Source organism: Desmodus rotundus, chromosome 1, assembly GCF_022682495.2.
Source record: "Desmodus rotundus isolate HL8 chromosome 1, HLdesRot8A.1, whole genome shotgun sequence".
Taxonomy (NCBI): Eukaryota; Metazoa; Chordata; class Mammalia; order Chiroptera; family Phyllostomidae; genus Desmodus; species Desmodus rotundus.
In genome coordinates this window covers 82,972,841-82,995,275 of record NC_071387.1, presented here as the reverse complement: position 1 = coordinate 82,995,275, position 22,435 = coordinate 82,972,841, and the positions used below count along the sequence as shown (strand labels likewise).

General features: G+C 41.5%; 1 protein-coding gene across 2 annotated transcripts in view; it reads left to right on the top strand.

The window, feature by feature from the left end:
* SHC3 (SHC adaptor protein 3) overlaps positions 1 to 22,435 on the top strand; it is a 227,318-nt gene that overhangs the window by 123,152 nt on the left and 81,731 nt on the right. For both annotated transcript variants that reach the window (XM_024563359.3, XM_024563358.3), the window contains exon 7: positions 6,459 to 6,585. In XM_024563359.3, coding sequence (XP_024419127.1) covers positions 6,459 to 6,585 — 127 coding nt within the window. The remainder of the gene's footprint in view (positions 1 to 6,458; positions 6,586 to 22,435) is intronic.

Genomic DNA, 22,435 nt, shown 5'->3' with positions numbered 1-22,435 from the left:
TTTGTCCCCCCTAAGCCCCATGTTGGAAATTTTTGACAGCCTAGAGAGATCAGGTTACCTTATTCATGATGTGGCTTTACTGAGATCTGGCCCCTTATGTTCTCCCCCACAATATTATGTGACCCCCAAAGAAGCATTTGCAGAGAAACAGTGTTAGACAATTGATGCATCAATGGAACTTGCAAATTACTGTGCAGACTGGATGTAAAAATTTGCATTCCCATGTAAGTGTGTGAAGGTGATTTTCCACTGGGACCTTTTCTAGCTGTGGTTTGTAAGCCATGCTTTGGTGGGGATGCCTTTTCTGTCTTGGGGATGAAGATAAGATCTTACAAAGAATGTTAGTGTTATTCTCCTCCAGATGTGCTGGAGCTCCCCTCTAAGCTGTCATTGGGGTGTCTAGGGGGTGGGGGACCTCATAGATGAGACGTTCTAATGTGGTTAATATACTGTAATTGTCACATCATCACTCCTAAACCAGAGGTGGGATAATCACAAAGTTTTTAGAGTGGATGGGAAGGGGACATGGTGGTCTTGATGAGTTGAGGACTGTCCCTAACACCCCTTGCTAACACGCTGTAGTCAACCACTTCTTGAACATGAAACAACTTTTATGTAATATCTGCAGATAACTAGTACTTGTCTTGGTTGAGAAGCCAGACTATGACAGTTCAACACAAGCTCATTCTTCTAGTTAGAGGCTGTATTATCAGTTTGCTGGGGCTATTGTACAAACACCACAAACTAGGTGCCTTAAAACAACAGGAATCATTGTCTCATTGTTCTGGAGGCCAGAAATCTGAGGTCAGGTTGGCAACAGGGCCACACTCACTCTAAAGCCTATAAGGGAGAATCCTTCCTGCTTCTTGCAGCTTCTGACTGTGTGCATCCTGGGCTTATGGGTGCATCACTGCAATCCTCAATCTTCACATGGCTTTGTGCCATGAGTGTACCTCTATTTTCATTCAGATGTTTTATAAAGACACCAGTTACATTGGATTAGATCCTCCGATTCAACCTGACTTCACCTTTACTAGTTATGTCTATGACCCTATTTCCAAATATGGTCACATTCTGATGTAAGGCTGCAACATATCTTTTGTTGGGGATACAATTTAACCCCTTAAGACAACTCCTTCAATCATCCTAAGATCCCATCAAGTTAGGAGAGGGTGTAGGTGGAAGTCTGTGCCTCTCCAGGCACAGAATTCCCCCGGTTTCAGCCCAGGGTTAACAGTTGTTGTTGAAGTTCTTCCTCTATTTTTGTTTGTTCCAAATTAACTTCAAGCAATCCTAGATACTTTTTTGACATTTTTCATGGCTCCTAGGTCAGTGGTTCTCAACATGAACTACACCAGGGGTCCCCAACCTTTGGGCTTAGGACCAATACTGGTCCAGGCCTGATAGGTACCTGGCTGCACAGCAGGCAGTGAGCTTGGACATAATGTGCTTAATATCCTGAAACCATCCTCCTCTCCGCCTCTCCCAGTCCATGGAAAAATTGTCTTCTATGAAACTGGTCCCTGGTGCCAAAAAGGTTAGGGACTGCTGAACTATACTTCAGTTAGGGAAGCTTTTAAAAATCTCAGTGCTCAGTCCTCAGAGAGTATGGCCCAGGTATGGACAATTTTTAAAAGCTCTGCAGGTGATCCCCACTTACAGCCACAGCTGGGAAATAAGGATCTAAGCCTGAAAGAGCTCAGTCCAGTGCAGTCTGACTTAGAGCCATGGAAGTGTACAGGCTGCTGTCTTGCTTTGAGCCATGACCAGGAGTACCTTCACCCATAGTGCCTTTTCAAACTTATGGAAATCAGAATCCACTGCACATGCCCTGTGATTGCCACAGTGTTCTACCTTTGGCATGTGGTGCTATTGTAAGACAAATGCTGACATTTGCACTGGTGCTGGTGCTCTGGGGGTGCCACCGGCACAGGGGCCCTTTCAGATATTTTGGGTGATGTACATTCCTGCCTTCCAATTATCCATCTCCTGCAGCAAACTACTCAAAGTTTAGTGGTTTCTGATATGATTAAGTGTCAGGAATCCAGGCAGGGCTCAACTGGCCAATTTTTGATTCCAAGTACCACCAATGGGGGTCACTGGATGGCCTTTGGTCGGCCTGGTCTAGAGGGTCCAAGTTTACTTCACTGTCATGCCTCATACCTTGGTAAGGGTGACTGGAAGGCCAAGCCATCAGGGTCCTTCCCCCTTTCCTGGGAGTCCGAGGGCCCCCTCTGTCAGGGCATTAGGACCTCTCACATGGTACTTCTGGGCTCCATGATACCAAAGTGGCAGCTTCCAGCACTCTGAAAGGCCAAGGACAGGTTCACTTCTTCCATAGTGTACTGTCAAAGAAGTGACAGCCTGCTCAGATTCAAGGGAGGGGAACCAGACCCAGTCTCCAATGGGAATTTTCAGACTTTCCTAATGCACCATAGCTCTGTTCCCCCCACACAGGCTGTGTGTGTAGGGAGGGGAGTCACGGTTCCAGCCATGAACCTTCTCACAGAGCATGGTTTGCATCACCTCATTTGTGTCCACCCCACAATTATTCCATTCTAGTAAGGAGCTGGTGGAACTGCTTCCCCCAGCTGCTTCTGTTCTTCTTTCTCCCCTGGCCCAGGAAGTGTGTTTAATTAATAATGGCCTCTGCCATTCAGAAGTCAGATTAGCAAGAAACTCTGGGAATAAATGTTCTTCTTTGGGCTCTTAAATATCTAACATCTCATGAAGTTGATGTGCTGGGGTGTTTCCTTGGCTGCAGGCACAGCTCTCATGATGGGCAGGTGTCAAGACACATCTGGGTCCCAGAAAGTCTTCTGTCAAAATCCTACAGAGTTGGGTGAAATTTCCTCACTGTTATCATTTGTCTTTTCCATAATGACTCCTGCCGATATGTTTTTGCCTGTTTATAAGTATTTATAGTAACAATATATATTTATCTATTTGGTGTAGGAACCCATGATGTATATAGTTAACTTGGTGGGAGGGCAAAGGATCTCTGACCCAAGTCATTAAGTTGTATGGAAACTTCCAACAACATTTTGAGAAGACAAGAGACACAACTGAGTGAACTTTCATCAGGTTGGCACATTATAGTGAAAGGGCAGGACCAATAGACCTGGCAGGAAACTATTGATATATGAAAGATAAAACTCTCAACAAATTAGGTTTTGCTGGATCCTAACACATCATTTTTTTTACACTGGAACTTTCATTTACTATCTAATGACCTTCATTCCCTGTATTTTATATATATAAAAGAACAGCTCAGATTGCACTGTTTGAGTCACAAAAGCAGCTAAGAAAAAAATCATGCTCTAATTAGACATATAGCCGTCACAAGAGGCATGAACATTATATAATTTATAATTGCAATAACATCCTTCTTCAGGTACCCTGTGGAACAACCTGATCTGGCTGTGGGAAGTCATATCCTATACATAGTTGGTGCTAACCTAATGAGAAAGAAGCCTGTGCGTTCAGCCTGAATAGCTTCTAACACATTCTGCTGCTCTTCCTCCAAGATTTCCCCAGGAATGGGCAACTTGGTGAACAGGCTTGAGCAGAAATCCTGCATGTGGGAATGATGCATCTTGTGGTCATACTTGCCTACTCCAGGCTTTGCTAATAGCACAGGGTTTTTGCAACAAAAAAACTTAGGGTTGCTCTGGCCTTGCACAGTTGTAGGCCCCAGTGGGTGACTCCAGAAAAGGCCTTAAATGGTATGAATTCAGTGAGGGTAAACAACACAGAACCTCCTCTTTCTTTCCTCTGTAAAAAAACCCTCATCTGCACAGTGGGCGAAAGTGATAGTTTCTTTTTCTTTTCTCTTTCTTTCTTTCTTTCTTTCTTTCTTTCTTTCTTTCTTTCTTTCTTTCTTTCTTTCTTTCTTCTTTCTTTCTTTCTTTCTTTCTTTCTTTTTCTTCCTTTCTTTCTTCTCCTTCCTTCCTTCCTTCCTTCCTTCCTTCCTTCCTTCCTTCCTTCCTTCCTCTTTTCCTTTCCCTCCCTTACTATCTCCCTCCCTCCCTTCTTCCCTCCCTTCCTTCCTTCCTTAACTGGTAGGTTAATTTCCAGCCACTAACATTGGGTGAGAAGTTAGTTTTGCTATGAGTGGGCATTTAGGTAGCTCCACACTTGGCTACTGTCAACAGTGGTTGTACATTACAAGCAGGCCCTGGGATTTAAACATCCTGTGCCAAAGACTCTGAATGTTCTTGTTCCACCCATGTGTCTGGCTGAGAGCCAGACTGGTGCACCTCTGCACTCAGAAGTCTCACAGCCCTCACACTTGACAAGCCACAGATCTTAGTCTTTCCTTCCTCCACAAAACATCTGCTAGTCTCATCACCATACCCATAGGACCCCAGTGAGCTCAATCCTGCTCTAATCTGTCCCATCCCCCACCATTTCCTCCTGCTCTGGCTCCATGGACTGCTGGCTCTTCCTTGAACATCAAGCCAGCACCTGCCTCGGGGCCTTCTTCTCCAACTCACCTTCTACTACTATGAAAAGGTCAGTTGTTCCTGTGTTTATTTTGGGCCATGTTTAGGTTTTACAATGTAATTTTGAGTCTTGCCTCTGTACATGTTTCTCATCTAGTCTTCTCACTCATGAATGATGACTCTAGCTCTGTTCTTTCCTTGTGGGAATGAAACAAGCAACCCTGATGTTCACTTGGGTTAGGGCTTCTTCATTTCTGGCACACACCAAGTCATGCAGTCCAGGTTAGAAGAGGTGGCTTTTGGCTGAAGACTATTGCAATACTCAGAGAAAATAACAGGCCCAGCAAGATTGGCAGCCCAGGGTTAGTTTTGGATTTGGAGTGAGTTTTTGGAACACATAGAAGGCATTTTACAAAAGGAGCCTCACACCCAGCCTATAGACGCTGTTTTCTCAGTCCATTGAGGATGAACCAGGTAGCAGAGCCTGGAGTGGTTCTGCCAACTTGGGCATCTTAGACTGGCAGACCTCAGCCCTCACCCAGTGTGGGTTTCCTACCTGGAGCTCTGCAGCTTGTGAACCTCTGTGGAACTGACTTGAAGAAGACACTCTCCAGGCCTGATGCTGTCTGGTGTGTGGAAGATGCAGGGCCCCATGGATTCATTGTGTGGCCCCCTCTGCTGAAACCTGATTCTTCACACATTATCTTATAGGTTAGGGCACTGCTTTTCCCCTCAGAAGAAAAATAAGGTGCATTTCTTGACCCCTTCCCAGTCTTTATTCTGGATCTTTAAAGTACTGGCCAGCCAACTCCTGTGGCTGCTGCCAATGCTGGACGTGGAGGTGTTTGGCTGGAAATACGGGCTGTGGGGGAGCCAGATGTCTTTTTCTCACACCAGTCTTGACTCCTCCTTCCCTTTCAGCTGGAAAGACATGTCCATTCCTATCAGTTAACCAATAACCCAGCAACTCTAATACCTGTTTCATATGGGCTTGCTTTGTGCCTACCTGTGTTGGTACTGAAAAACTAATATGAATGGTCAAAGACAAGAATACAGCTCGGAAATCTTGGGATCAATCCCTTGGACATGCCTACTATAGACAAGGACTGCATGGTGGTCCACAGTGCAGTGCTGTCCCACTTTTTCCCTGGCAGTGTCCTCAGGGGTGCAATCCCCTCCAGCCTGGGGGACAGTGTAGAAGCTGAGGACATGGTGACACCTGCTGTCCCTGTGAGCTTTGTGTGTAGAGAAGCCAGCATTTTGCTGAAAGTCACCAAACTTCAAAAGCAGTGATGCTTCTGTCCCTTCCTGGGCAATTTTCCATCTTAAGGAGTCCTCTGTCTCATGTGTGCTGGGTTTTCCTGCAGCCAGAGGACAGTTTAGTGTCTCTGGTGCCTGGGAACAACTACCTTTGTAGAGATGACCCTTCTTCAATTGCTGGTGTCCACCATGCTCCTGGAGGAACACTCCCTGAATACAATTACATCTTAACTGTTGGAAAGAGAAAGGTGTAGTGGGACACCCACATCTGCTCTTTTCTCCAGGGAGAATGCTTCTGTCCCATTAGTAACAAGACCATGACATGCTGGTCATGGAGACAGGTGAGAGGCTGAGGTTCCTCTGGGAGGGGGGGTGCCAGGGACAGTCACTATCTTGAGGAGCAGAAGCAGGGCCTTCTCTGTGCCTTTCCCCACTTGACCCTCTTTTATCTGAAGGTTTTGCATGGATTGTGCTGCAGCTTGGTCATGGGAGTGTGTCCTTGAGGGATGGTGGGTAGCTGCTACAATGGAATTCATTTTTAATTTTAGACAATAAGCTATTAAGGAATACATCCAGTGGGGACACTGGGATTAAGTTGCAGGTAGGGCCTCCAGGACATATTATGAAGGACACACGTACTTCTTTGTCCCCCTCTTCTCACCGGGGGTTTTCACCCTCAGGAGGACTTTTGTTCAGGAGCCTGGGCAACTCCAGTGTTTGTCTCTAATGGGCCTGGGTCTCTGGCTCCCACAGCTTGTCACATTCTGGAATGCTGTGATGGGCTGGCCCAGGACGTCATTGGCTCCATTGGACAAGCTTTTGAGCTCCGATTTAAGCAGTATTTGCAGTGTCCTTCCAAGATTCCCGCTCTTCATGACCGGTGAGTAGTGCTACTGTTTGCAGCGGCCTTTTTGCATTTTATCACCTTTTCTCCTAAAAAAAAAACACTCAAAAGGAGAAAGCCACTAAACTGCCTCCCTGAGGCATGTCCTGTTCGGGCTTCCTGGGCTCAGAGACACCTGGTGGTGCTCGGCTGTGGCTGAGGAAATTGGCAGATGGAAGCTGACATATGGGCAATGCTCTGAATGTTTAGAAAAACATTTTTTCTTGAAACTATAGTGACAGTAGCCAAGGTTACAGAAAAGCACTGAAATATGTTTATTTTTTCTGTTTCCTGTGCAACCCTGTGATGTTTCCATATGTTGCCTCCTTAGACTGGCAGGCATCACCACAGGTTCCGCACATCCCATTGTCCTTGTCATTGTGGTTGACCAACTCCCTGCCTCAGAGGCTTCTCTGTGAAGCCCATGCTTGGAGTGATGAATGTCAGTCCTGCTTTTGTGGCCTTTGTAGCTTGGTGACTCAATGGCCAATGTGGCCCTGGTCAAGATTTTTAACCAATTTAAGTCTTAGCAATTTTCTTTGCAAAATATGAATAATAGTGCCTTGGCAGTACTGCTATTTTAAGTGTTAAATAAAATAGTGAATGTGAACAGGAATTTTGAGGTAATTTAGTATAAAAAGTGTTCAGGATTTACCATCAAATTTCCTTAGGACATTATTACATTGTATTATATATATTATATTATTATTAATTATTATATTATATTTCATGTAGCATAAAGCATTTTTTCTTTTTTTATTGTTGTTCAAGTAGAGTTGTCTCCATTTCTCCCCACCACCAACCCCTCACACCCCAGCCATCCCCACCTCCCACCCTCCATCCTACCTGCTTTAGCTTTGTCCATGTGTCCTTTATACATGTGCCTTCATGACCCTTCTCCCTTTTCCGCCTATTATCCTCTCCTACCTCCCCTCTGGTTACTGTCAGTTTGTTTTTTATTTCAATGTCTCTGGTTATATTTTGTTTGCATGTTTGGTTTGTTGATTAGCTTCCAGATATAGGTGAGATCATAAGGTATTAATCTACCACTGCCTGGCTTATTTTCCTTGGCACAATGCTCTCCAGATCCATCCATGCTGTTGCAAAGGGTAGGAGCTCCTTCTTCCTTTCTGCTACATAGTATTCCATTGTGTAAATGTACTATAATTTTTTTAAATAATTACTTTATTTTTATTAATGTATTTTATTGATTATACTATTATAGTTGTCCCATTTTTTCTCCCCTTTATTCCCTTCCACCCAGTACCCCTCCTACCATCAGCATTCCCCCACCTTAGTTCATGTCCATGGGTCATACATATGAGTTCTTTGGCTTCTCCATTTCCCATACTATTCTTAACCTCCCCTGTCTATTTTGTACCTACCACTTATGCTTCTTATTCCCTATACATTTCCCTCCAACTCTCCCCTGCCACTCCCCACTAATAACCTCCATGCAACCTCTATTTCTGTGAATGTGTTCCTGTTCTATTTCTTTCCTTAGTTCATTTTTGTTTTTGTTTTTTGTTTTTATGGGTTTGGTTGTTGATGGTTGTGAGTTTGTTGTCATTTTACTGTTTGTATTTTTGATCTACTTCTTTTTTCTTAGATAAGTCCCTTTAACATTTCATATAATAAGGGCTTGGTGATGATGAACTCCTTTAACTTGACCTTATCTGGGAAGCGCTTTGTCTGCCCTTCCATTCTAAATGATAGCTTTGCTGGATAGAGTAATATTGGATGTAGGTCCTTGCCTTTCATGACTTGGAATACTTCTTTCTAGCCCCTTGTTGCCTGCAAGGTTTCTTTTGAGAAAATCAGCAGATAGTCTAATGAGAACTCCTTTGTAGATAACTGTCTCCTTTTCTCTTGCTGCTTTTAAGATTCTCTCCTTATCTTTAATCTTGGGTGATGTAATTATGATGTGGCTTGGTGTGTGCTTCCTTGGATCCAACTCCTTTGGGACTCTCTGAGCTTCCTGGACTTCCTGGAAGTCTATTTCCTTTATCAGATTGGGGACATTCTCCTTCATTATTTGTTCAAATAAGTTTTCCATTTCTTGTTGTTCCTCTTCTCCTTCGGGCACCCCTGTGATTCAGATGTTGGAATGTTTCAAGATGTCTTGGAGGTTCCTAAGTCTCTCCTCATTTTTTTGAATTCTTTTTCTTCATTCTGTTCTGGTTGTCTGTTTATTTTTTCCTTCTGATCCAAATCGTTGATTTGAGTCCCCATTTCCTTCCCATCATTGTTGGTTCCCTGTACGTTTTCCTTTATTTCACTTTTCATAGCCTTCACATTTTCCACTATTTTGTGACCACACTGAACCATTTCTGTGAGTATCCTGATTACCAGTGTTTTGAACTGTGCATCTGATAGGTTGACAATCTCTTCATTGCTTAATTGTTTTTTTCTGGAGCTTTGATCTGCTCTTTAATTTTTTCCATAATTTTTCTGTCTTGGTGAACCCGTTACATACTAAGAGGCAGAGACTTAGGTTCTCACCAGGGTGGGCTTATCCACATTATTGCATTGTGGTGCTGTATGTAGGAGAGGGGTCTGAGAGGGAACAATGTCACTTGCTTAGCTCTCAGCTGGCTTTCAGTCACTTTCTCTGCCACCCGCAAGGAAATGGGGCCCTTCTGGTGCTGATTCCTGGGAAGGTGGGCTGGTGTACATTTCATGACCCTATGGTCTCTTCAATTAACTGTCCTGTGAGGCTGGAAGTTTCTCCCTACACCTCAACCCCCACAGGGTGCTTTTAGTCAGAGGTTTTGAGGCTTTATTTCCCCATGCTGGAACCCTGGGTTTTGCAGTCTGTCTGACTCCGCAGTAGTTCCTCCTGGTTTATCCACACACATGTGTGGGACTTCGCAGCCTGCCATGTGCCACCTTTCCATGAGTCCACTCCATTCTGGTTGCTTGTCTCCACCCCTCCTACCAGTTTGGATGAATGTTTCTTCTTTAACTCCTTGGTTGTCAGATTTCCATATTGTTTGATTTTCTGGCAGTTCTGGTTATTTTTTTTTTACTTTTAAATATGATATTGTCGTACTTTTGGTTGTGTGAGGAGGCAAAGTGCATCTACCTATACCTCCATCTTGGCCAGAAGTCCTCTGTACCATAGTTTTTTCATCCACTCGTTTACTGATGTGTGCTTAGGTTGCTTTCAGCACTTGGCTATTATAAATTCTGCTGCTATGAACATTGCAGGCATAGGTTCTTTTGAATTGGTGTTTAAGGATTCCTAAGGTATAATCCCAGCAGTGCAATTACTGGATCAAAAGGCAATTCCATTTTTAGTTTTCTGAGGAAATTCCATACTGTTTTCCACAGTGGCTGCACCCGTCTGCATTCCCACCAACAATGTACTAGAGTTCCATTTTCTCCACAGCCTCGCCAGCATTTGTTGTTTGTTGATTTGTTTATGATGGCCATTCTGACAGATGAGAAGTGGTATTTCATTGTGGTTTTAATTTGCATTTCTCTGATGACTAGTGATGCTGAGTGTCTTTTCTTATGTCTCTGGGTCCTCTGTATGTCCTCCTTGGGGAAGTGTCTGTTCAGGTCTTTTGCCTATTTTTTAATTGGATTGTTTGTCTTTCTGGAGTGAAGTCATGTGAATTCTATGTATTTTGGAGATCAAACTCTGGTTTGAGGTAACATTTGCAAATATATTTTCCCATATGATTGGTTCCCTTTTCATTTTGCTGATTTTTTTAAACTGTGCAGAAGCTTTTCATTTTGATGTGGTCATATTGTTTATTCTTTCCTTCATGTGCCTTGCTGTAGGGGACATATTAGTGAAAATATTGCTGCATGGAATATCTGAGTTTTTCCTGCCTATGTTCTACTCTAGGACTTTTATAATGTCACAACTTATATTTAAGTCTTTTATGTATATTTAGTTTATTTTTGTGTATGGTGTAAGTTGGTGGTCGAGTTTCATTTTTTTGCATGTAGCTGTCCAGACATCCAAACACTATTTTTTAAAGAGGCTATTTTTACTCCATTTTATACTTCTGCTCCCTTTGTCAAATATTAATTGACCATAGAGACTTGGGTTTATTTCTGGGCTCTGTATTCTGGTCCATTGATCTATGTGTCTATTCTTTTGCTAGCACCAGAATGTTTTGATTACTTTGGCCTTGTAATACAGTTTGATATCAGGTATTGGGGTCCCTCCTACCTTGTTCATCTTTCTCAAAATTGCTGTGGCTATTCAGCATTGTTTACAGTTCCATGTAAATTTTTCAAATGTTTGTTCCATATCTGTGAAATATGTCATTGGTGTTTTAATAAGGATTGTGTTGAACCCATAAATTGCTTTGGGTAGTATGGATTTTTTGATGATGTTAATTCTTCCAATCCATGAACATGGTATATGCTTCTAGTTATTTGTGCTTCCTTAATTTCTTTCTTCAGTGTGTGTAATTTTCTGATTACAGATCTTTTACCTCCTTGGTTATGTTTATTCCTAGATACTTTATTTTTCTTGTTGCTATATGAAATGGGATTTTTTCCTGATTTCTGTTTCTGATATTTCATTGTTGGTGTACAAAAATGCATTCAATTTCTGAATATTGACTTTGTATCCAGCTGTTTTGCCAAATTCATTTATTAGGTTGGGTATTTTTTGGTGAAGTCTATAGGATTTACTCTGTACACTATCATGTCATCTGCAAACAATGACTGTTTTGCTTCCTCCTTTCCAATTTTGATGCCTTTTGTATATTTTTCTTATCTGATTGCTGTGGCTAGGACTTCCAATACTATGTTGAATAGAAGTGGTGAAAGCAGACATCCTTCTCTCTTCCTGATCTTAGTGGGAAACTTTTAGTTTTTGCCCATTGAGTATGATGTTGGCTGTAGGTTTCTGATATATGATCTTTTTTATGTTGAGGTATGCTCCCTCTAATCCCACTTTGTTGAGTGTTTTTATCATAAATGGGTGCTATACCTTATCAAAGTCTTTTTCCATATCTATTGTTATGTACATGTGATTTTTTCTTTGCTTTTGTTTATGTGATGTATTACATTTGTTGATTTTCATCAGGGATATTGGCTTGTGCTTTTCTTTCTTTGTTTTATCTATATCTGGTTTTGGGATTAGGATGATGCTGGCTTCATAGAAAGAGATTTGGAGTCTTCCCTCTTCTTGGGTTTTTAAAAATATTCTGTGAAGGAAAGGTGTTAGGTCTTCTTTTAATGTTTTGTAAGATTCTCCTGTGAAACCTTCCATTCCAGGACTTCTATTTGCCAGGAGTGTTTTGATTATTGCCTGATATCACCAGCTTTTATCAGTCTGTTCAGGCTTTCTGCTTGCTTCTTCTTCATTCAGTTTTGGAAGATTATATTTTTCTAGAAATTTGTCCATTTCACCCAGGTTTTCAAATTTCTTGGCGTATACTTGTTTGTAGTAATTTCTTACAATCCTTTGTATTTCTGTGCTATCAGTTGTAATCTCTCCTCTTTCATTTCTGATTGTGTTCATTTGGGTCCTCTCTCTTTTTTCTTTTTTTAATTTTTATTGTTATTCAATTACAGTTGTATGCCTTCTCTCCCCATCCCTCCACCCCACCCCAGGTGAACCCACCTCCCTCCCCCACCTCCACCCTCCCCCTTGGTTTTGTCCATGTGTCCTTTATAGTAGTTCCTGTAATCCCCTCTTCCCACTGTCCCCACCCCACTCACCCCTGGCGATTGTTAGATTGTTCTTAACTTCAATGTCTCTGGTTATATTTTGTTTGCTTTTTTCTTCTCTTGATTATGTTCCAGTTAAAGGTGAGATCATATGGTATTTGTCCCTCACCGCCTGGCTTATTTCACTTAACATAATGCTCTCCAGTTTCATCCATGCTGTTGCAAAGGGTATAAGCTCCTTCTTTCTCTCTGCTGCGTAGAATTCCATTGTGTAAATATACCATAGTTTTTGGATCCACTCGTTTGCTGATGGGCACTTAGGTTGCTTCCAATACTTGGCTATTGTAAATTGTGCTGCTATGAACATTGGGGTGCACAGGTTCTTTTGGATTGGTGTTTCAGTGTTCTTAGGGTATAATCCCAGCAGCGGAATTGTTGGGTCAAAGGGCAGTTCCATTTTTAGTTTTCTGAGGAAATTCCATACTGTTTTCCACAGTGGCCTCACCAGTCTGCATTCCCATCAACAGTGCACTAGGGTTCCCTTTTCTCCGCATCCTCTCCAACATTTGTTTGTGGATTTCTTTATGTTGGCCATTCTGACTGGTGTGAGATGATACCTCATAGTGGTTTTAATTCGCATCTCTCTGATGGCTAGTGATGCTGAGCATCTTTTCATATGTCTCTGGGCCCTCTGTATGTCTTCCTTGGAGAAGTGTCTATTCAAGTCCTTTGCCCATTTTTTAATTGGGTTGTTTGTCTTCCTGGAGTGGAGTCATGTGAGTTCTTTATATATTTTGGAGATCAGGCCCTTGTCTGAGGTATCATTGGCAAATATGTTTTCCCATACTGTTGGTTCTCTTTGTAATTTGGTGCTGTTTTCTTTAGCCATGCAGAAGCTTTTTATTTTGATGAGGTCCCATTTGTTTATTCTTTCCTTTATGTCCCTTGCTTTAGGGGATGTGTCTGTGAGGATGTTGCTGCATGGAATGTCTGAGATTTTTCTGCCAATGTTTTCCTCAAGGACTTTTATGGTATTATGACTTATATTTAAGTCTTTTATTCATCTTGAGTTTATTTTTGTGTATGGCGTAAGTTGGTGATCGAGTTTCATTTTTTTGCACGTAGCTGTCCAGATCTCCCAACACCATCTGTTGAAGAGACTGTTTTTGCTCCATTTTATGCTCCTGCCTCATTTGTCAAATATTAATTGACCATAAAGACTTGGGTTTATTTCTGGGCTCTCTGTTCTGTTCCATTGGTCTTTGTGACTGTTTTTATGTCAGTACCAGGCTGTTTTGATGACAGTGGCCTTGTAATACAGTTTGATATCAGGTATTGTGATCCCTCCTGCTTTGTTCTTCTTTCTCAAAATTGCTGCAGCTATTCGGGGTCGTTTATGGTTCCATATGAATTTCTGAAATGTTTGTTCTATATCTGTGAAATATGTCATGGGTACTCTAATAGGGATTGCATTGAGTCTATAAATTGCTTTGGGTAGTATGGCCATTTTGATGATGTTAATTCTTCCAACTCATGAGCATGGTACATGCTTCCATTTGTTTGTGTCTTCCTTAATTTCTTTCTTCAGTGTTGTGTAGTTTTCTGAGTATAGGTCTTTTACCTCCTTGGTTAGGTTTATTCCTAGGTACTTTATTTTTCTTGTTGCTATATCGAATGGGATTTTTTTCCTGATTTCTGTTTCTGCAGTTTCGTTGTTGGTGTACAGGAATGCCTTTGATTTCTGGGTATTGACTCTGTATACAGCTGTTTTGCCAAATTCATTTATTAGGTCGAGTAGTTTTTTGGTGGAGTCTATAGGGTTTTCCATGTACACTATCATGTCGTCTGCAAACAGTGACAGTTTCATTTCCTCCTTTCCAATTTGGATGCCTTTTATTGCTTTTTCTTGTCTGATTGCTGTGGCTAGGACTTCCAATACTATGTTGAATAGGAGTGGTGAGAGAGGGCATCCTTGTCTTGTTCCTGATCTTAGTGGGAAAGCTCTAATTTTTTGTCCATTGAGTGTGATGTTGGCTGTAGGTCTCTCATATATGGCCTTTATTATGTTGAGGAATGGTCCCTTTATTCCCACTTTGCTGAGTGTTTTTATCCGAGATGGGTGCTGTATCTTATCAAATACTTTTTCCGCATCTATTGATATGATCATGTGATTTTTGTCTTTGCAGTTACTGATGTGATGTATTATGTTTATTGATTTGAGAATATTGTACCATCCTTGCATCCCTTGGATGAATCCCACTTGGTTATGGTGGATGATCTCTTTAATGTATTGCTGAATGCGTTTTGCTAATATCTTGTTGAGAATTTTAGCGTCTATGTTCATCAGTGATATTGGCCTGAAGTTTTCTTTCTTCGTTGTGTCTTTATCGGGTTTTGGGATTAGGATGATGTTGGCTTCATAAAAAGAGTTTGGGAGTCTTCCATCCGTTTGGATTTTTTCGAATAGTCTGTGAAGGATAGGGGTTAGCTCTTCCTTAAATGCTTTGTAGAACTCTCCTGTGAAACCATCTGGTCCAGGGCTTTTGTGTGATGGGAGTTTTTTGATGACTGCTTCAATTTCGTCTGCTGTTATTGGTCTGTTCAGGTTTTCTGCTTCTTCTTCATTCACTTTTGGAAGATTATATTTTTCTAGAAATGTGTCCATTTCATCTAGGTTTTCAAATTTCTTAGCATACAGTTCTTCATAGTAATTTCTTAAAATCCTTTGTATTTCTGTGGTATCAGTTGTAATTTGGATCCTCTCTCTTTTCTTCTTGATGAGCCTACTTAAAGGCTTGTCGATTTTGTTTATCTTTTCAAAGAACCAGCTCCTGGTTTCATTGATCCTTAGAATTGTGCTTTTAGTCTCTATGTCATTTAGTTCTGCTCTGATCTTGGTTATTTCCTTCCTTCTGCTTGCTCTGGGCTGTCTTTGTTGTTGTTCCTTGAGTTCTTGTAGGCGTAGGGTTAGGTTGTTTGTTTGAACTGTTTCTATCTTCTTAAGGTAGGCCTGTATTGCTATGAACTTCCCTCTCAGGACTGCCTTTGCTGTGTCCCATAGGTTTTGGGTTGTTGTGAGTTCGTTTTCATTTGTTTCCAGGAAGTTTTTGATTTCTTCCCTAATCTCGTTCTTGACCCATTCATTGTTTAATAGCATGCTATTTAGTCTCCATGATTTTGAGTGTTTTGGGTTTTTTCCTTTGGGGTTGGTTTCTAGTTTCAGACCCTTGTGGTCAGAGAAAATGCTTGATATGATTTCAATTTTCTTGAATTTGTTGAGGCTTGCTTTGTGTCCTATCATGTGGTCTATCTTTGAAAAAGTTCCATGGACACTTGAAAAGAATGTGTATTTTGCTTCTTTGGGATGAAAATCTCTATATCAGTTAAGTCCATTTCCTCTAGGGTATTGTTAAGTGACACAATATCTTTGTTGATATTTTGTTTGGAAGACCTGTCCATTTTTGATAGTGGGGTGTTAAAGTTTCCTACTATAATTGTGTTGCTGTCAATATCTTTCTTGAAATCCTCCAAGATTTTCTTTATGTATTTGGGTGCTCCTATGTTGGGTGCATATATATTTACAATGTTTATGTCTTCTTGGTGGATTCTTCCTTTGAGTATTATGAAGTGACTTTCTGGGTCTCTCTTTATGGCCCTTCTTTGGAAGTCTATTTTGTCTGATATGAGTATTGCTACCCCTGCTTTTTTTGCTTGTCCGTTTGCTTGGAAAATTTGTTTCTAGCCCTTCACTTTCAGTCTGTGTAAGTCTTTTGTCCTGAGATGGGTCTCTTGTAGGCAGCATATGTGTGGGTCATGTTTTCTTATCCATTCAGCTATTCTATGTCTTGTGATTGGAGCATTTAATCCATTTATGTTTAAGGTTATTATCGATAGGTAGTTATTCATTGCCATTTTTTCCTACCTGTGTTCCTCTGACTTTCTCTTTTCCTTCCTTTCCTTAAGGCAGTCCCTTTAGCATCTCTTGCAGAGCTGGTTTGGTGGAGGTGTATTCTTGTAGACTTCTTTTGTCTGGGAATCTCTTTATTTGGCCTTCTATCTTGATTGAGAGCCTTGCTGGGTAAAGTAGTCTTGGTTGCAGGCCTCTGGTTCTCATTACTTGGAATATTTTTTGCCATTCTCTTCTGGCTTGGAGCGTTTCCATTGAGAAGTTAGTTGCTAACCTTATTGGGGCTCCCTTGTATGTTACTTCCTTTTTCTCCCTTGCTGCCTTTAAGATCCTCTCTTTGTCTTGGAAATTTGCCATTGTAATTATGATGTGTCTTGCAGTGGGTCTCTTTGGGTTCCTCTTGCTTGGGACTCTCTGTGATTCCTGGATTTGGGTGACTTTTTCTCTCATCAGATTAGGGAAATTTTCCATCATTACTTTTTCAAACAGGTTTTCTATCCCTTGCTCTTCTTCTTTCCTCTTGGTATTCCTATTATACAGATATTGTTACGTTTCATGTTGTCCTGCATTTCCCTTACTGCCTCTTCATTCTTTCTGAGCCTCTTTTCCTTTTCTTGCTCTTTCTGGGTGTTTTTTTCTACTTTGTCCTCCAGCTTGCTGATCCGATCCTCTGCTTCATCAAGTCTGCTTTTTATTCCTTCTACTGCGTTTTTCAATTCAGAAATTGTATTCTTTATTTCCTCTTGGCTCTTGTTGATAGTTTCTATTTCCTTTTTCATGTTGATATAGTTTGCAGTGAGTTCATTGTAGTTTCCTTGTAGTTTCTGGTAGTTCTCTTTGAGCTCAGAGAGCTCAGTGAGCTTCCTGATGACCATTGCTTTGAACTCAGTATCTGATAGTTGACTTGCCTCTTTTTCAGTTAGCATTCTTTCTGAGACTTCCTCCTTTCCTTTCATTTGGGAATATTTTCTTTGTCTTCCCATTGTTTGTGAGACTCTTCTTGTTGGCCTCTGCTTCTTAAATTGCTCTATTCTGACTCCCTGGGTTTATGGTATGAACTTGTATGGTAGAATGCCAATGGGATTTGGTGGTGCTGTCTACTTAATCTCTTGTGCTCACTGGTCTTGAGTTGACGTTTATGGGTTTAACGCGGTCTAACTCTAGTCTTTTCAGCACTCCAGGTTTTGTTGTCTCACCTGTGGGAAAAAGAGAAAGGGGGGAAGAAAGAAAAAAAAAAGAAGGGAAGGAGGGAAAAAGGAAATACAAAAGGAGGAAAGGAAGGAAGGAGGGAAGAAGGAATAAAGAAAGATCGGAGGCAAGATAAGAAGGAATTTTAACAAAAATTAAAACATAGAAATAGATAAAAGAAGGCAGGAAGAAGACATAAAAATGGTAAAGCTTGGGAGGAAGAAGGAATGAAAAAAAAAAGAGAGAGAGGAAGAAGGAATTCAGGGGGAAAGGAGGAAAGGAAAAAAAAAAATCTTCTGCTGGCTTTAAACCGGTCAGGTTAGTTCTGCTGGTCGTCCTGTCTGTGCAACGGGAGGGGGTGGTTGGAAGGATTGGTTTTACTTTTCTCCCTTCCTGGGCCACACTCCTAGCTGTTGTTCAGCCTGCAGACTCCCCTAGCCCTGCAGCTCCCCTCTGCTGGGTGTTCTGCCTTTGTCCTAGAGAGCTAGTAGGCCCTGCAGGGCTCTGTGCGCAGGTGTTAGGTAGGCGTTGTAGGTGTGGTCCCTGGCAGTCAATCAGGCCATTGATCAGCCAATCCAGCAGCTTTGTTCTTGGGAGGCGCAAGCAGGGGATGCAGCAGCTTGGGCTTGGAAAGCTCGCAAGTGGCTTTGTGCTTGGAGAGCGCGCAGCCAGCCGATCCAGCCACTTTGTGCTTGGGGGGCCGATCCAGCCACCCTGGGCTTGAGTCTCTCGGGCGGGCGGGGCCGCCCTGGGACTGAATCACGCGCGGCACTTGGTCGGAGGTTTTGGGCCTGTGGGTGGAGCAGCTAGCCTCTGCTCCAGATGCTCTGGGAGGTTTCAGTTGTGGGCGCCCCTCCAGGGTTTCATGTGTGTGCCCCCAGTTTGCTAATCTGCGTGCGTGCAACCGGGCCTCAGGTGAGCGCCGGGGCTCCCGGGCTGCTTATCCTGAGCTTGCAGTCCAGGGGCGGAGGGGGGAGGGGCGCCAGGGGCCCAGGCTGCTGCCAAGAGTTCTCTAACTAGCCCCTGAGTGTCTCTATTTTCTTTTTCTTTTTGAGAAATTCCTCCTATTCAAGCCCCCCCTGGTCCAATCAAGCACCTGGCTGCTCACAGCTCAGCCTTGCCCTCTCCCAAGACTCCTGCAGCAGCCCCTGCGCCTGGGCTGGCGCTTCTGCTAACCTTATTGTCCTTAAGCACTCTTCTTACCATCAGATCTTTCAATGTCCTCTATCTCTGGTCTCTGATCTTCATATATGCTGGAATACTGTTGGCTGTTCGCTCTGCTCCTCAGATCAGCTAGGTATTTCCCTGGCGTTGAGGGGAAGTGGACTCCGCTCCCACGTATGTTGCCGCCATCTTCCCTGATCCCCTCTTTTTTTCTTGATAAGTCTGCTTAAAGGCTTGTCGATTTTGTTTATCTTTTCAAAGAACCATCTCCTGGATATATTGATCCTTGGAATTGTGCTGTTAGTCTCTATGTTATTTAATTCTGCTCTGACCTTGGTTATATCCTTCCTTCTAGCCACTGGGCTTTACTTGTAGTTGTTCCTTCAGTTCTTGTAGATGCAGAGTTAAGTTATTATTATTTTTTTGAAATATTTCTATCTTGTTTAGGTAGGCCTGTATTGCTATGAACTTCCCTCTCAGTACTGCCTTCACTGTGTCCCATAAGTTTTGGACTGTTTCCAAAACTTATGGGACACAGTTTTGACTGTTTTCATGTTTCCAGAAAGTTTTTGATTTCTTCCTTGATTTCATTCTTAAGTCATTCATTGTTTAATAGCATGCTATTTAATCTCCATGAATTTGAGTGTGTTTGAGTTTTTTTCCTTAAGGTTGATTTCTAGTTTCAGTCTCTTGTAGTCAGAGAAAATGCTTGATATGATTTCAATTTTCTTGAATTTATTGAGCTTGTTTTGTGTATGATCATGTCATCTATCTTTGAAAATATTTCACATGTATTTGAAAAGAATGTGTATGTTGTTTCTTTTGGATGAAAGGTTCTATATATATCTGTTAAGTCTATTTGATGTAGACCATTGTTCAATGCCGCAGTACATTATTGATATTTAGTTTGGAAAATATATCCATTTTTTTGACTCTGGCATATTGAAATCCCCTAGTATAAGTTTGTTGTTGTCTATATCTTCCTTGAAATCCTCCAAGACTTTCCTTATATATTTACGTGCTCCTATGTTCGGTGCATATATGTATATGTTTATGTCTTTTTGATTTTTTTCAGTTGAATATTACAAAGTGTCTCTTTTTATGGCTTTTGTTTTGAAGTCTATTTTGTGTGATATAAGTACTGCTACCCTGGCTTTTATTCCTATCCATTTGCTTGGAATATTTTTTTTCCAACCCTTCAGTTTCAGTCTGTATATGTCTTTTGTTCTGGGGTAAGTCTCTTGTAAGCAGCACCTGTACAGTAGTGTTTTCTTACCTCTTCAGCTACTCTATGTCTTTTGATTGGAGCATTTAGTCCATTTCCATTTAAAGTTATTATTGATAAGTACTTATTCATTGCCATTTTATTCCCTTTGTACCTCTATTCCTCTTTCTCACTCTTTTTCTTCCTTTTCTTTAAGCAGTCTCTTTAGCATATCTTGCAGTGCAGGTTTGGTGAAGGTGCATTCTTTCAGCCTTGTTTTGTCTGAGAAACTCCTTATTTTGCCTTCCATTTTAATTGAGAGCCTTGGTGGACAGAATATTCTTGGTTGCAGGCCTTTGCTTTTCATTACTTAGAATATTACTTGCCATTCCCTTCTGTCTTGTAGTATTTCCATTGAGATGTCAGGTTCTAGCCTTACTGGAGCTCTCTTGTATGTTACTTCCTGTTTCTCCCTTGCTGCCTTTAAGTTTCTCTCTTTGTCTTTGAATTTTGCCATTTTAATTATGATGTGTGTTGGACTGGGCGCCTTTGGGTTTCTCTTGATTGGGACCCTGTCTGCTTCCTGAATTTGTGTGACTTTTTCTCTCATCAAATTAGGGAAGTTTTCCATCATTACTTTTTCAAACAAGTTTTCTACCTCTTGCTCCTCTTCTTCTCCTTCTGGTATCCCTATTATATGGATATTATTATATTTATGTTGTTCTGCATTTCCCTTAACCCCTCTTTGATCTTTTTGAGTCTTTTTTCCTTTTTTGCTTTTTATGGGAATTTTTTTCTACCTTGACCTCTAGCACACTGATCCAATCCCCTGCTTCATCTAGCCTGCTTTTGATTCCTTCTACTGTGTTCTTCAGTTCGTAAATTGTATTCTTCATTTACTCTTAGCTTTTCTTTTAAGTATATTTTATTGATTATGCTATTACAGTTTTCCTAATTTCCTCCCTTTCTCTCCCCTCCACCTTGCATCCCCCAACTGTCCAGAATTCCACCCCCCCTTTAGTTCATGGTCATGGGTTGTACATATAAGTTCTTTGAATTCTCTGTTTCCTATACCATTTTTGACCTCCCCCATCTATTTTATGCATACTAATTATGCTTCTTATTCCCTGTACCTTCTCCTTCCATCCCTCTCCTCCCCTCCCCACTGAAAACCCTCCATGTGATGTCCATTTCTCTGATTCTGTTCCTGTTCTAGTTGTTGGCTTAGTTTGTTTTGTTTTTTAGTTTTGGTTGTTGATAGTTGTGAGTTTGTCATTTTATTGTTCATAGTTTTGATTTTCTTTTTCTTGAACAAATTCCTTTAACATTTCATGTAATAAGGGCTTGGTGATGATGAACTCCTTTAACTTGACCTTATCTGGGAAGCACTTTATCTGCCTTTCCATTCTAAATGACAGCTTTACTGGATAGAGTAATATTGGATGTAGGTCCTTGCTTTTCATGACTTTGAATACTTCTTGCTAGCCCCTTCTTGCCTGCAAGGTTTTTTTTGAGAAATCAGCGGACAGTCTTATGGGCACTCCTTTGTAGGTAACTGTCTCCTTTTCTCTTGCTGCTTTTAAGATTCTCTCTTTATCTGTAATATTGGGTAACTCAATGATGATGTGCCTTGGTGTGTTCTTCTTTGGGTCCAACTTCTTTGGGACTCTCTGAGCTACTTGGACTTCCTGGAAGTCTATTTCCTTTGCTAGATTGGGGAAGTTTCCCTTCATTTTTTGTTTAAATAAGTTTTCAATTTCTTGCTCTTGTCCTTCTCCTTCTGGCAGTCCTATAATTTGGATATTGGAATGTTTAAAGTTGTCCCAGAGGTTCCTAAGCTTCTCTTCATTTTTTTGAATTCTTGTTTCTTCATTCTCTTCTGGTTGGATGATTATTTCTTCCTTTTGGTCCAAATTGTTGATTTGAGTCCTGGTTTCCTTCCTGTCTCTGTTGGTTCCCTAAATATTTTGCTGTATTTCACTTTGTATATCTTTCATTAGCTCTTTCATTTTGCAACCAAGTTCAATCAGTTGTGTGAGCATTTTGATTACCAGGACTTTGAGCTCTCCGTCAGATAGGTCGTCTATCTCCTCAATACTTAGCTCTCTTTCTGGAATTTTGCTCTGTTCTTTCCTTTGGGCCATATTTCTTTGTCTGAGTGTACCTGCTAAGTTGTAAGGGGGTGGGGCCTTATTTATTCACCAGGGCACGGCAACCCTCCTTGCTGTGCTGTGGCACTGTCTGTGGGGAGGGGCCAGAAAGGGAACAGTGAAGCTTGCTTTCTTGGCTCTAGCCCACTTTCCAATGAACCCTCATGTGAGGTTGGGAGTTCCTCCCACCATGGCAACCATTGCCGTAGTCCACAGTCAGCTCTGAGTCTCAGTTTCCCATTCAGCCAGCCCTACCCATGTGGTCAGGTGCCTTGCCATGGTTTCTGTCAGCCTTCTCTGCCTGTGGGGTCTGTAGACTTGCCTGCCTTACTGGTATGGTTGGTCTGGTTGACTGTTTTTTGGTTTCAGAGTTCCAAGCAGTTTGATTTTCTGGTACTTTTTGTTTTTTATTGATTTTAGATTGGTGTTATCCTCTTTTTGGTTGTGCAAGGAAGTGAAGGGTGTCTACCTATTTCTCCATCTTGGCTGGAACCCTATTCTTGGCTCTTGTTGATGGTTTCTATGTCTTTTTTCATGCTGGTTTAATTCACAGTAAGTTCCTTGTCGCTTCTTGTAGTTTTTGGTAATTCTCAC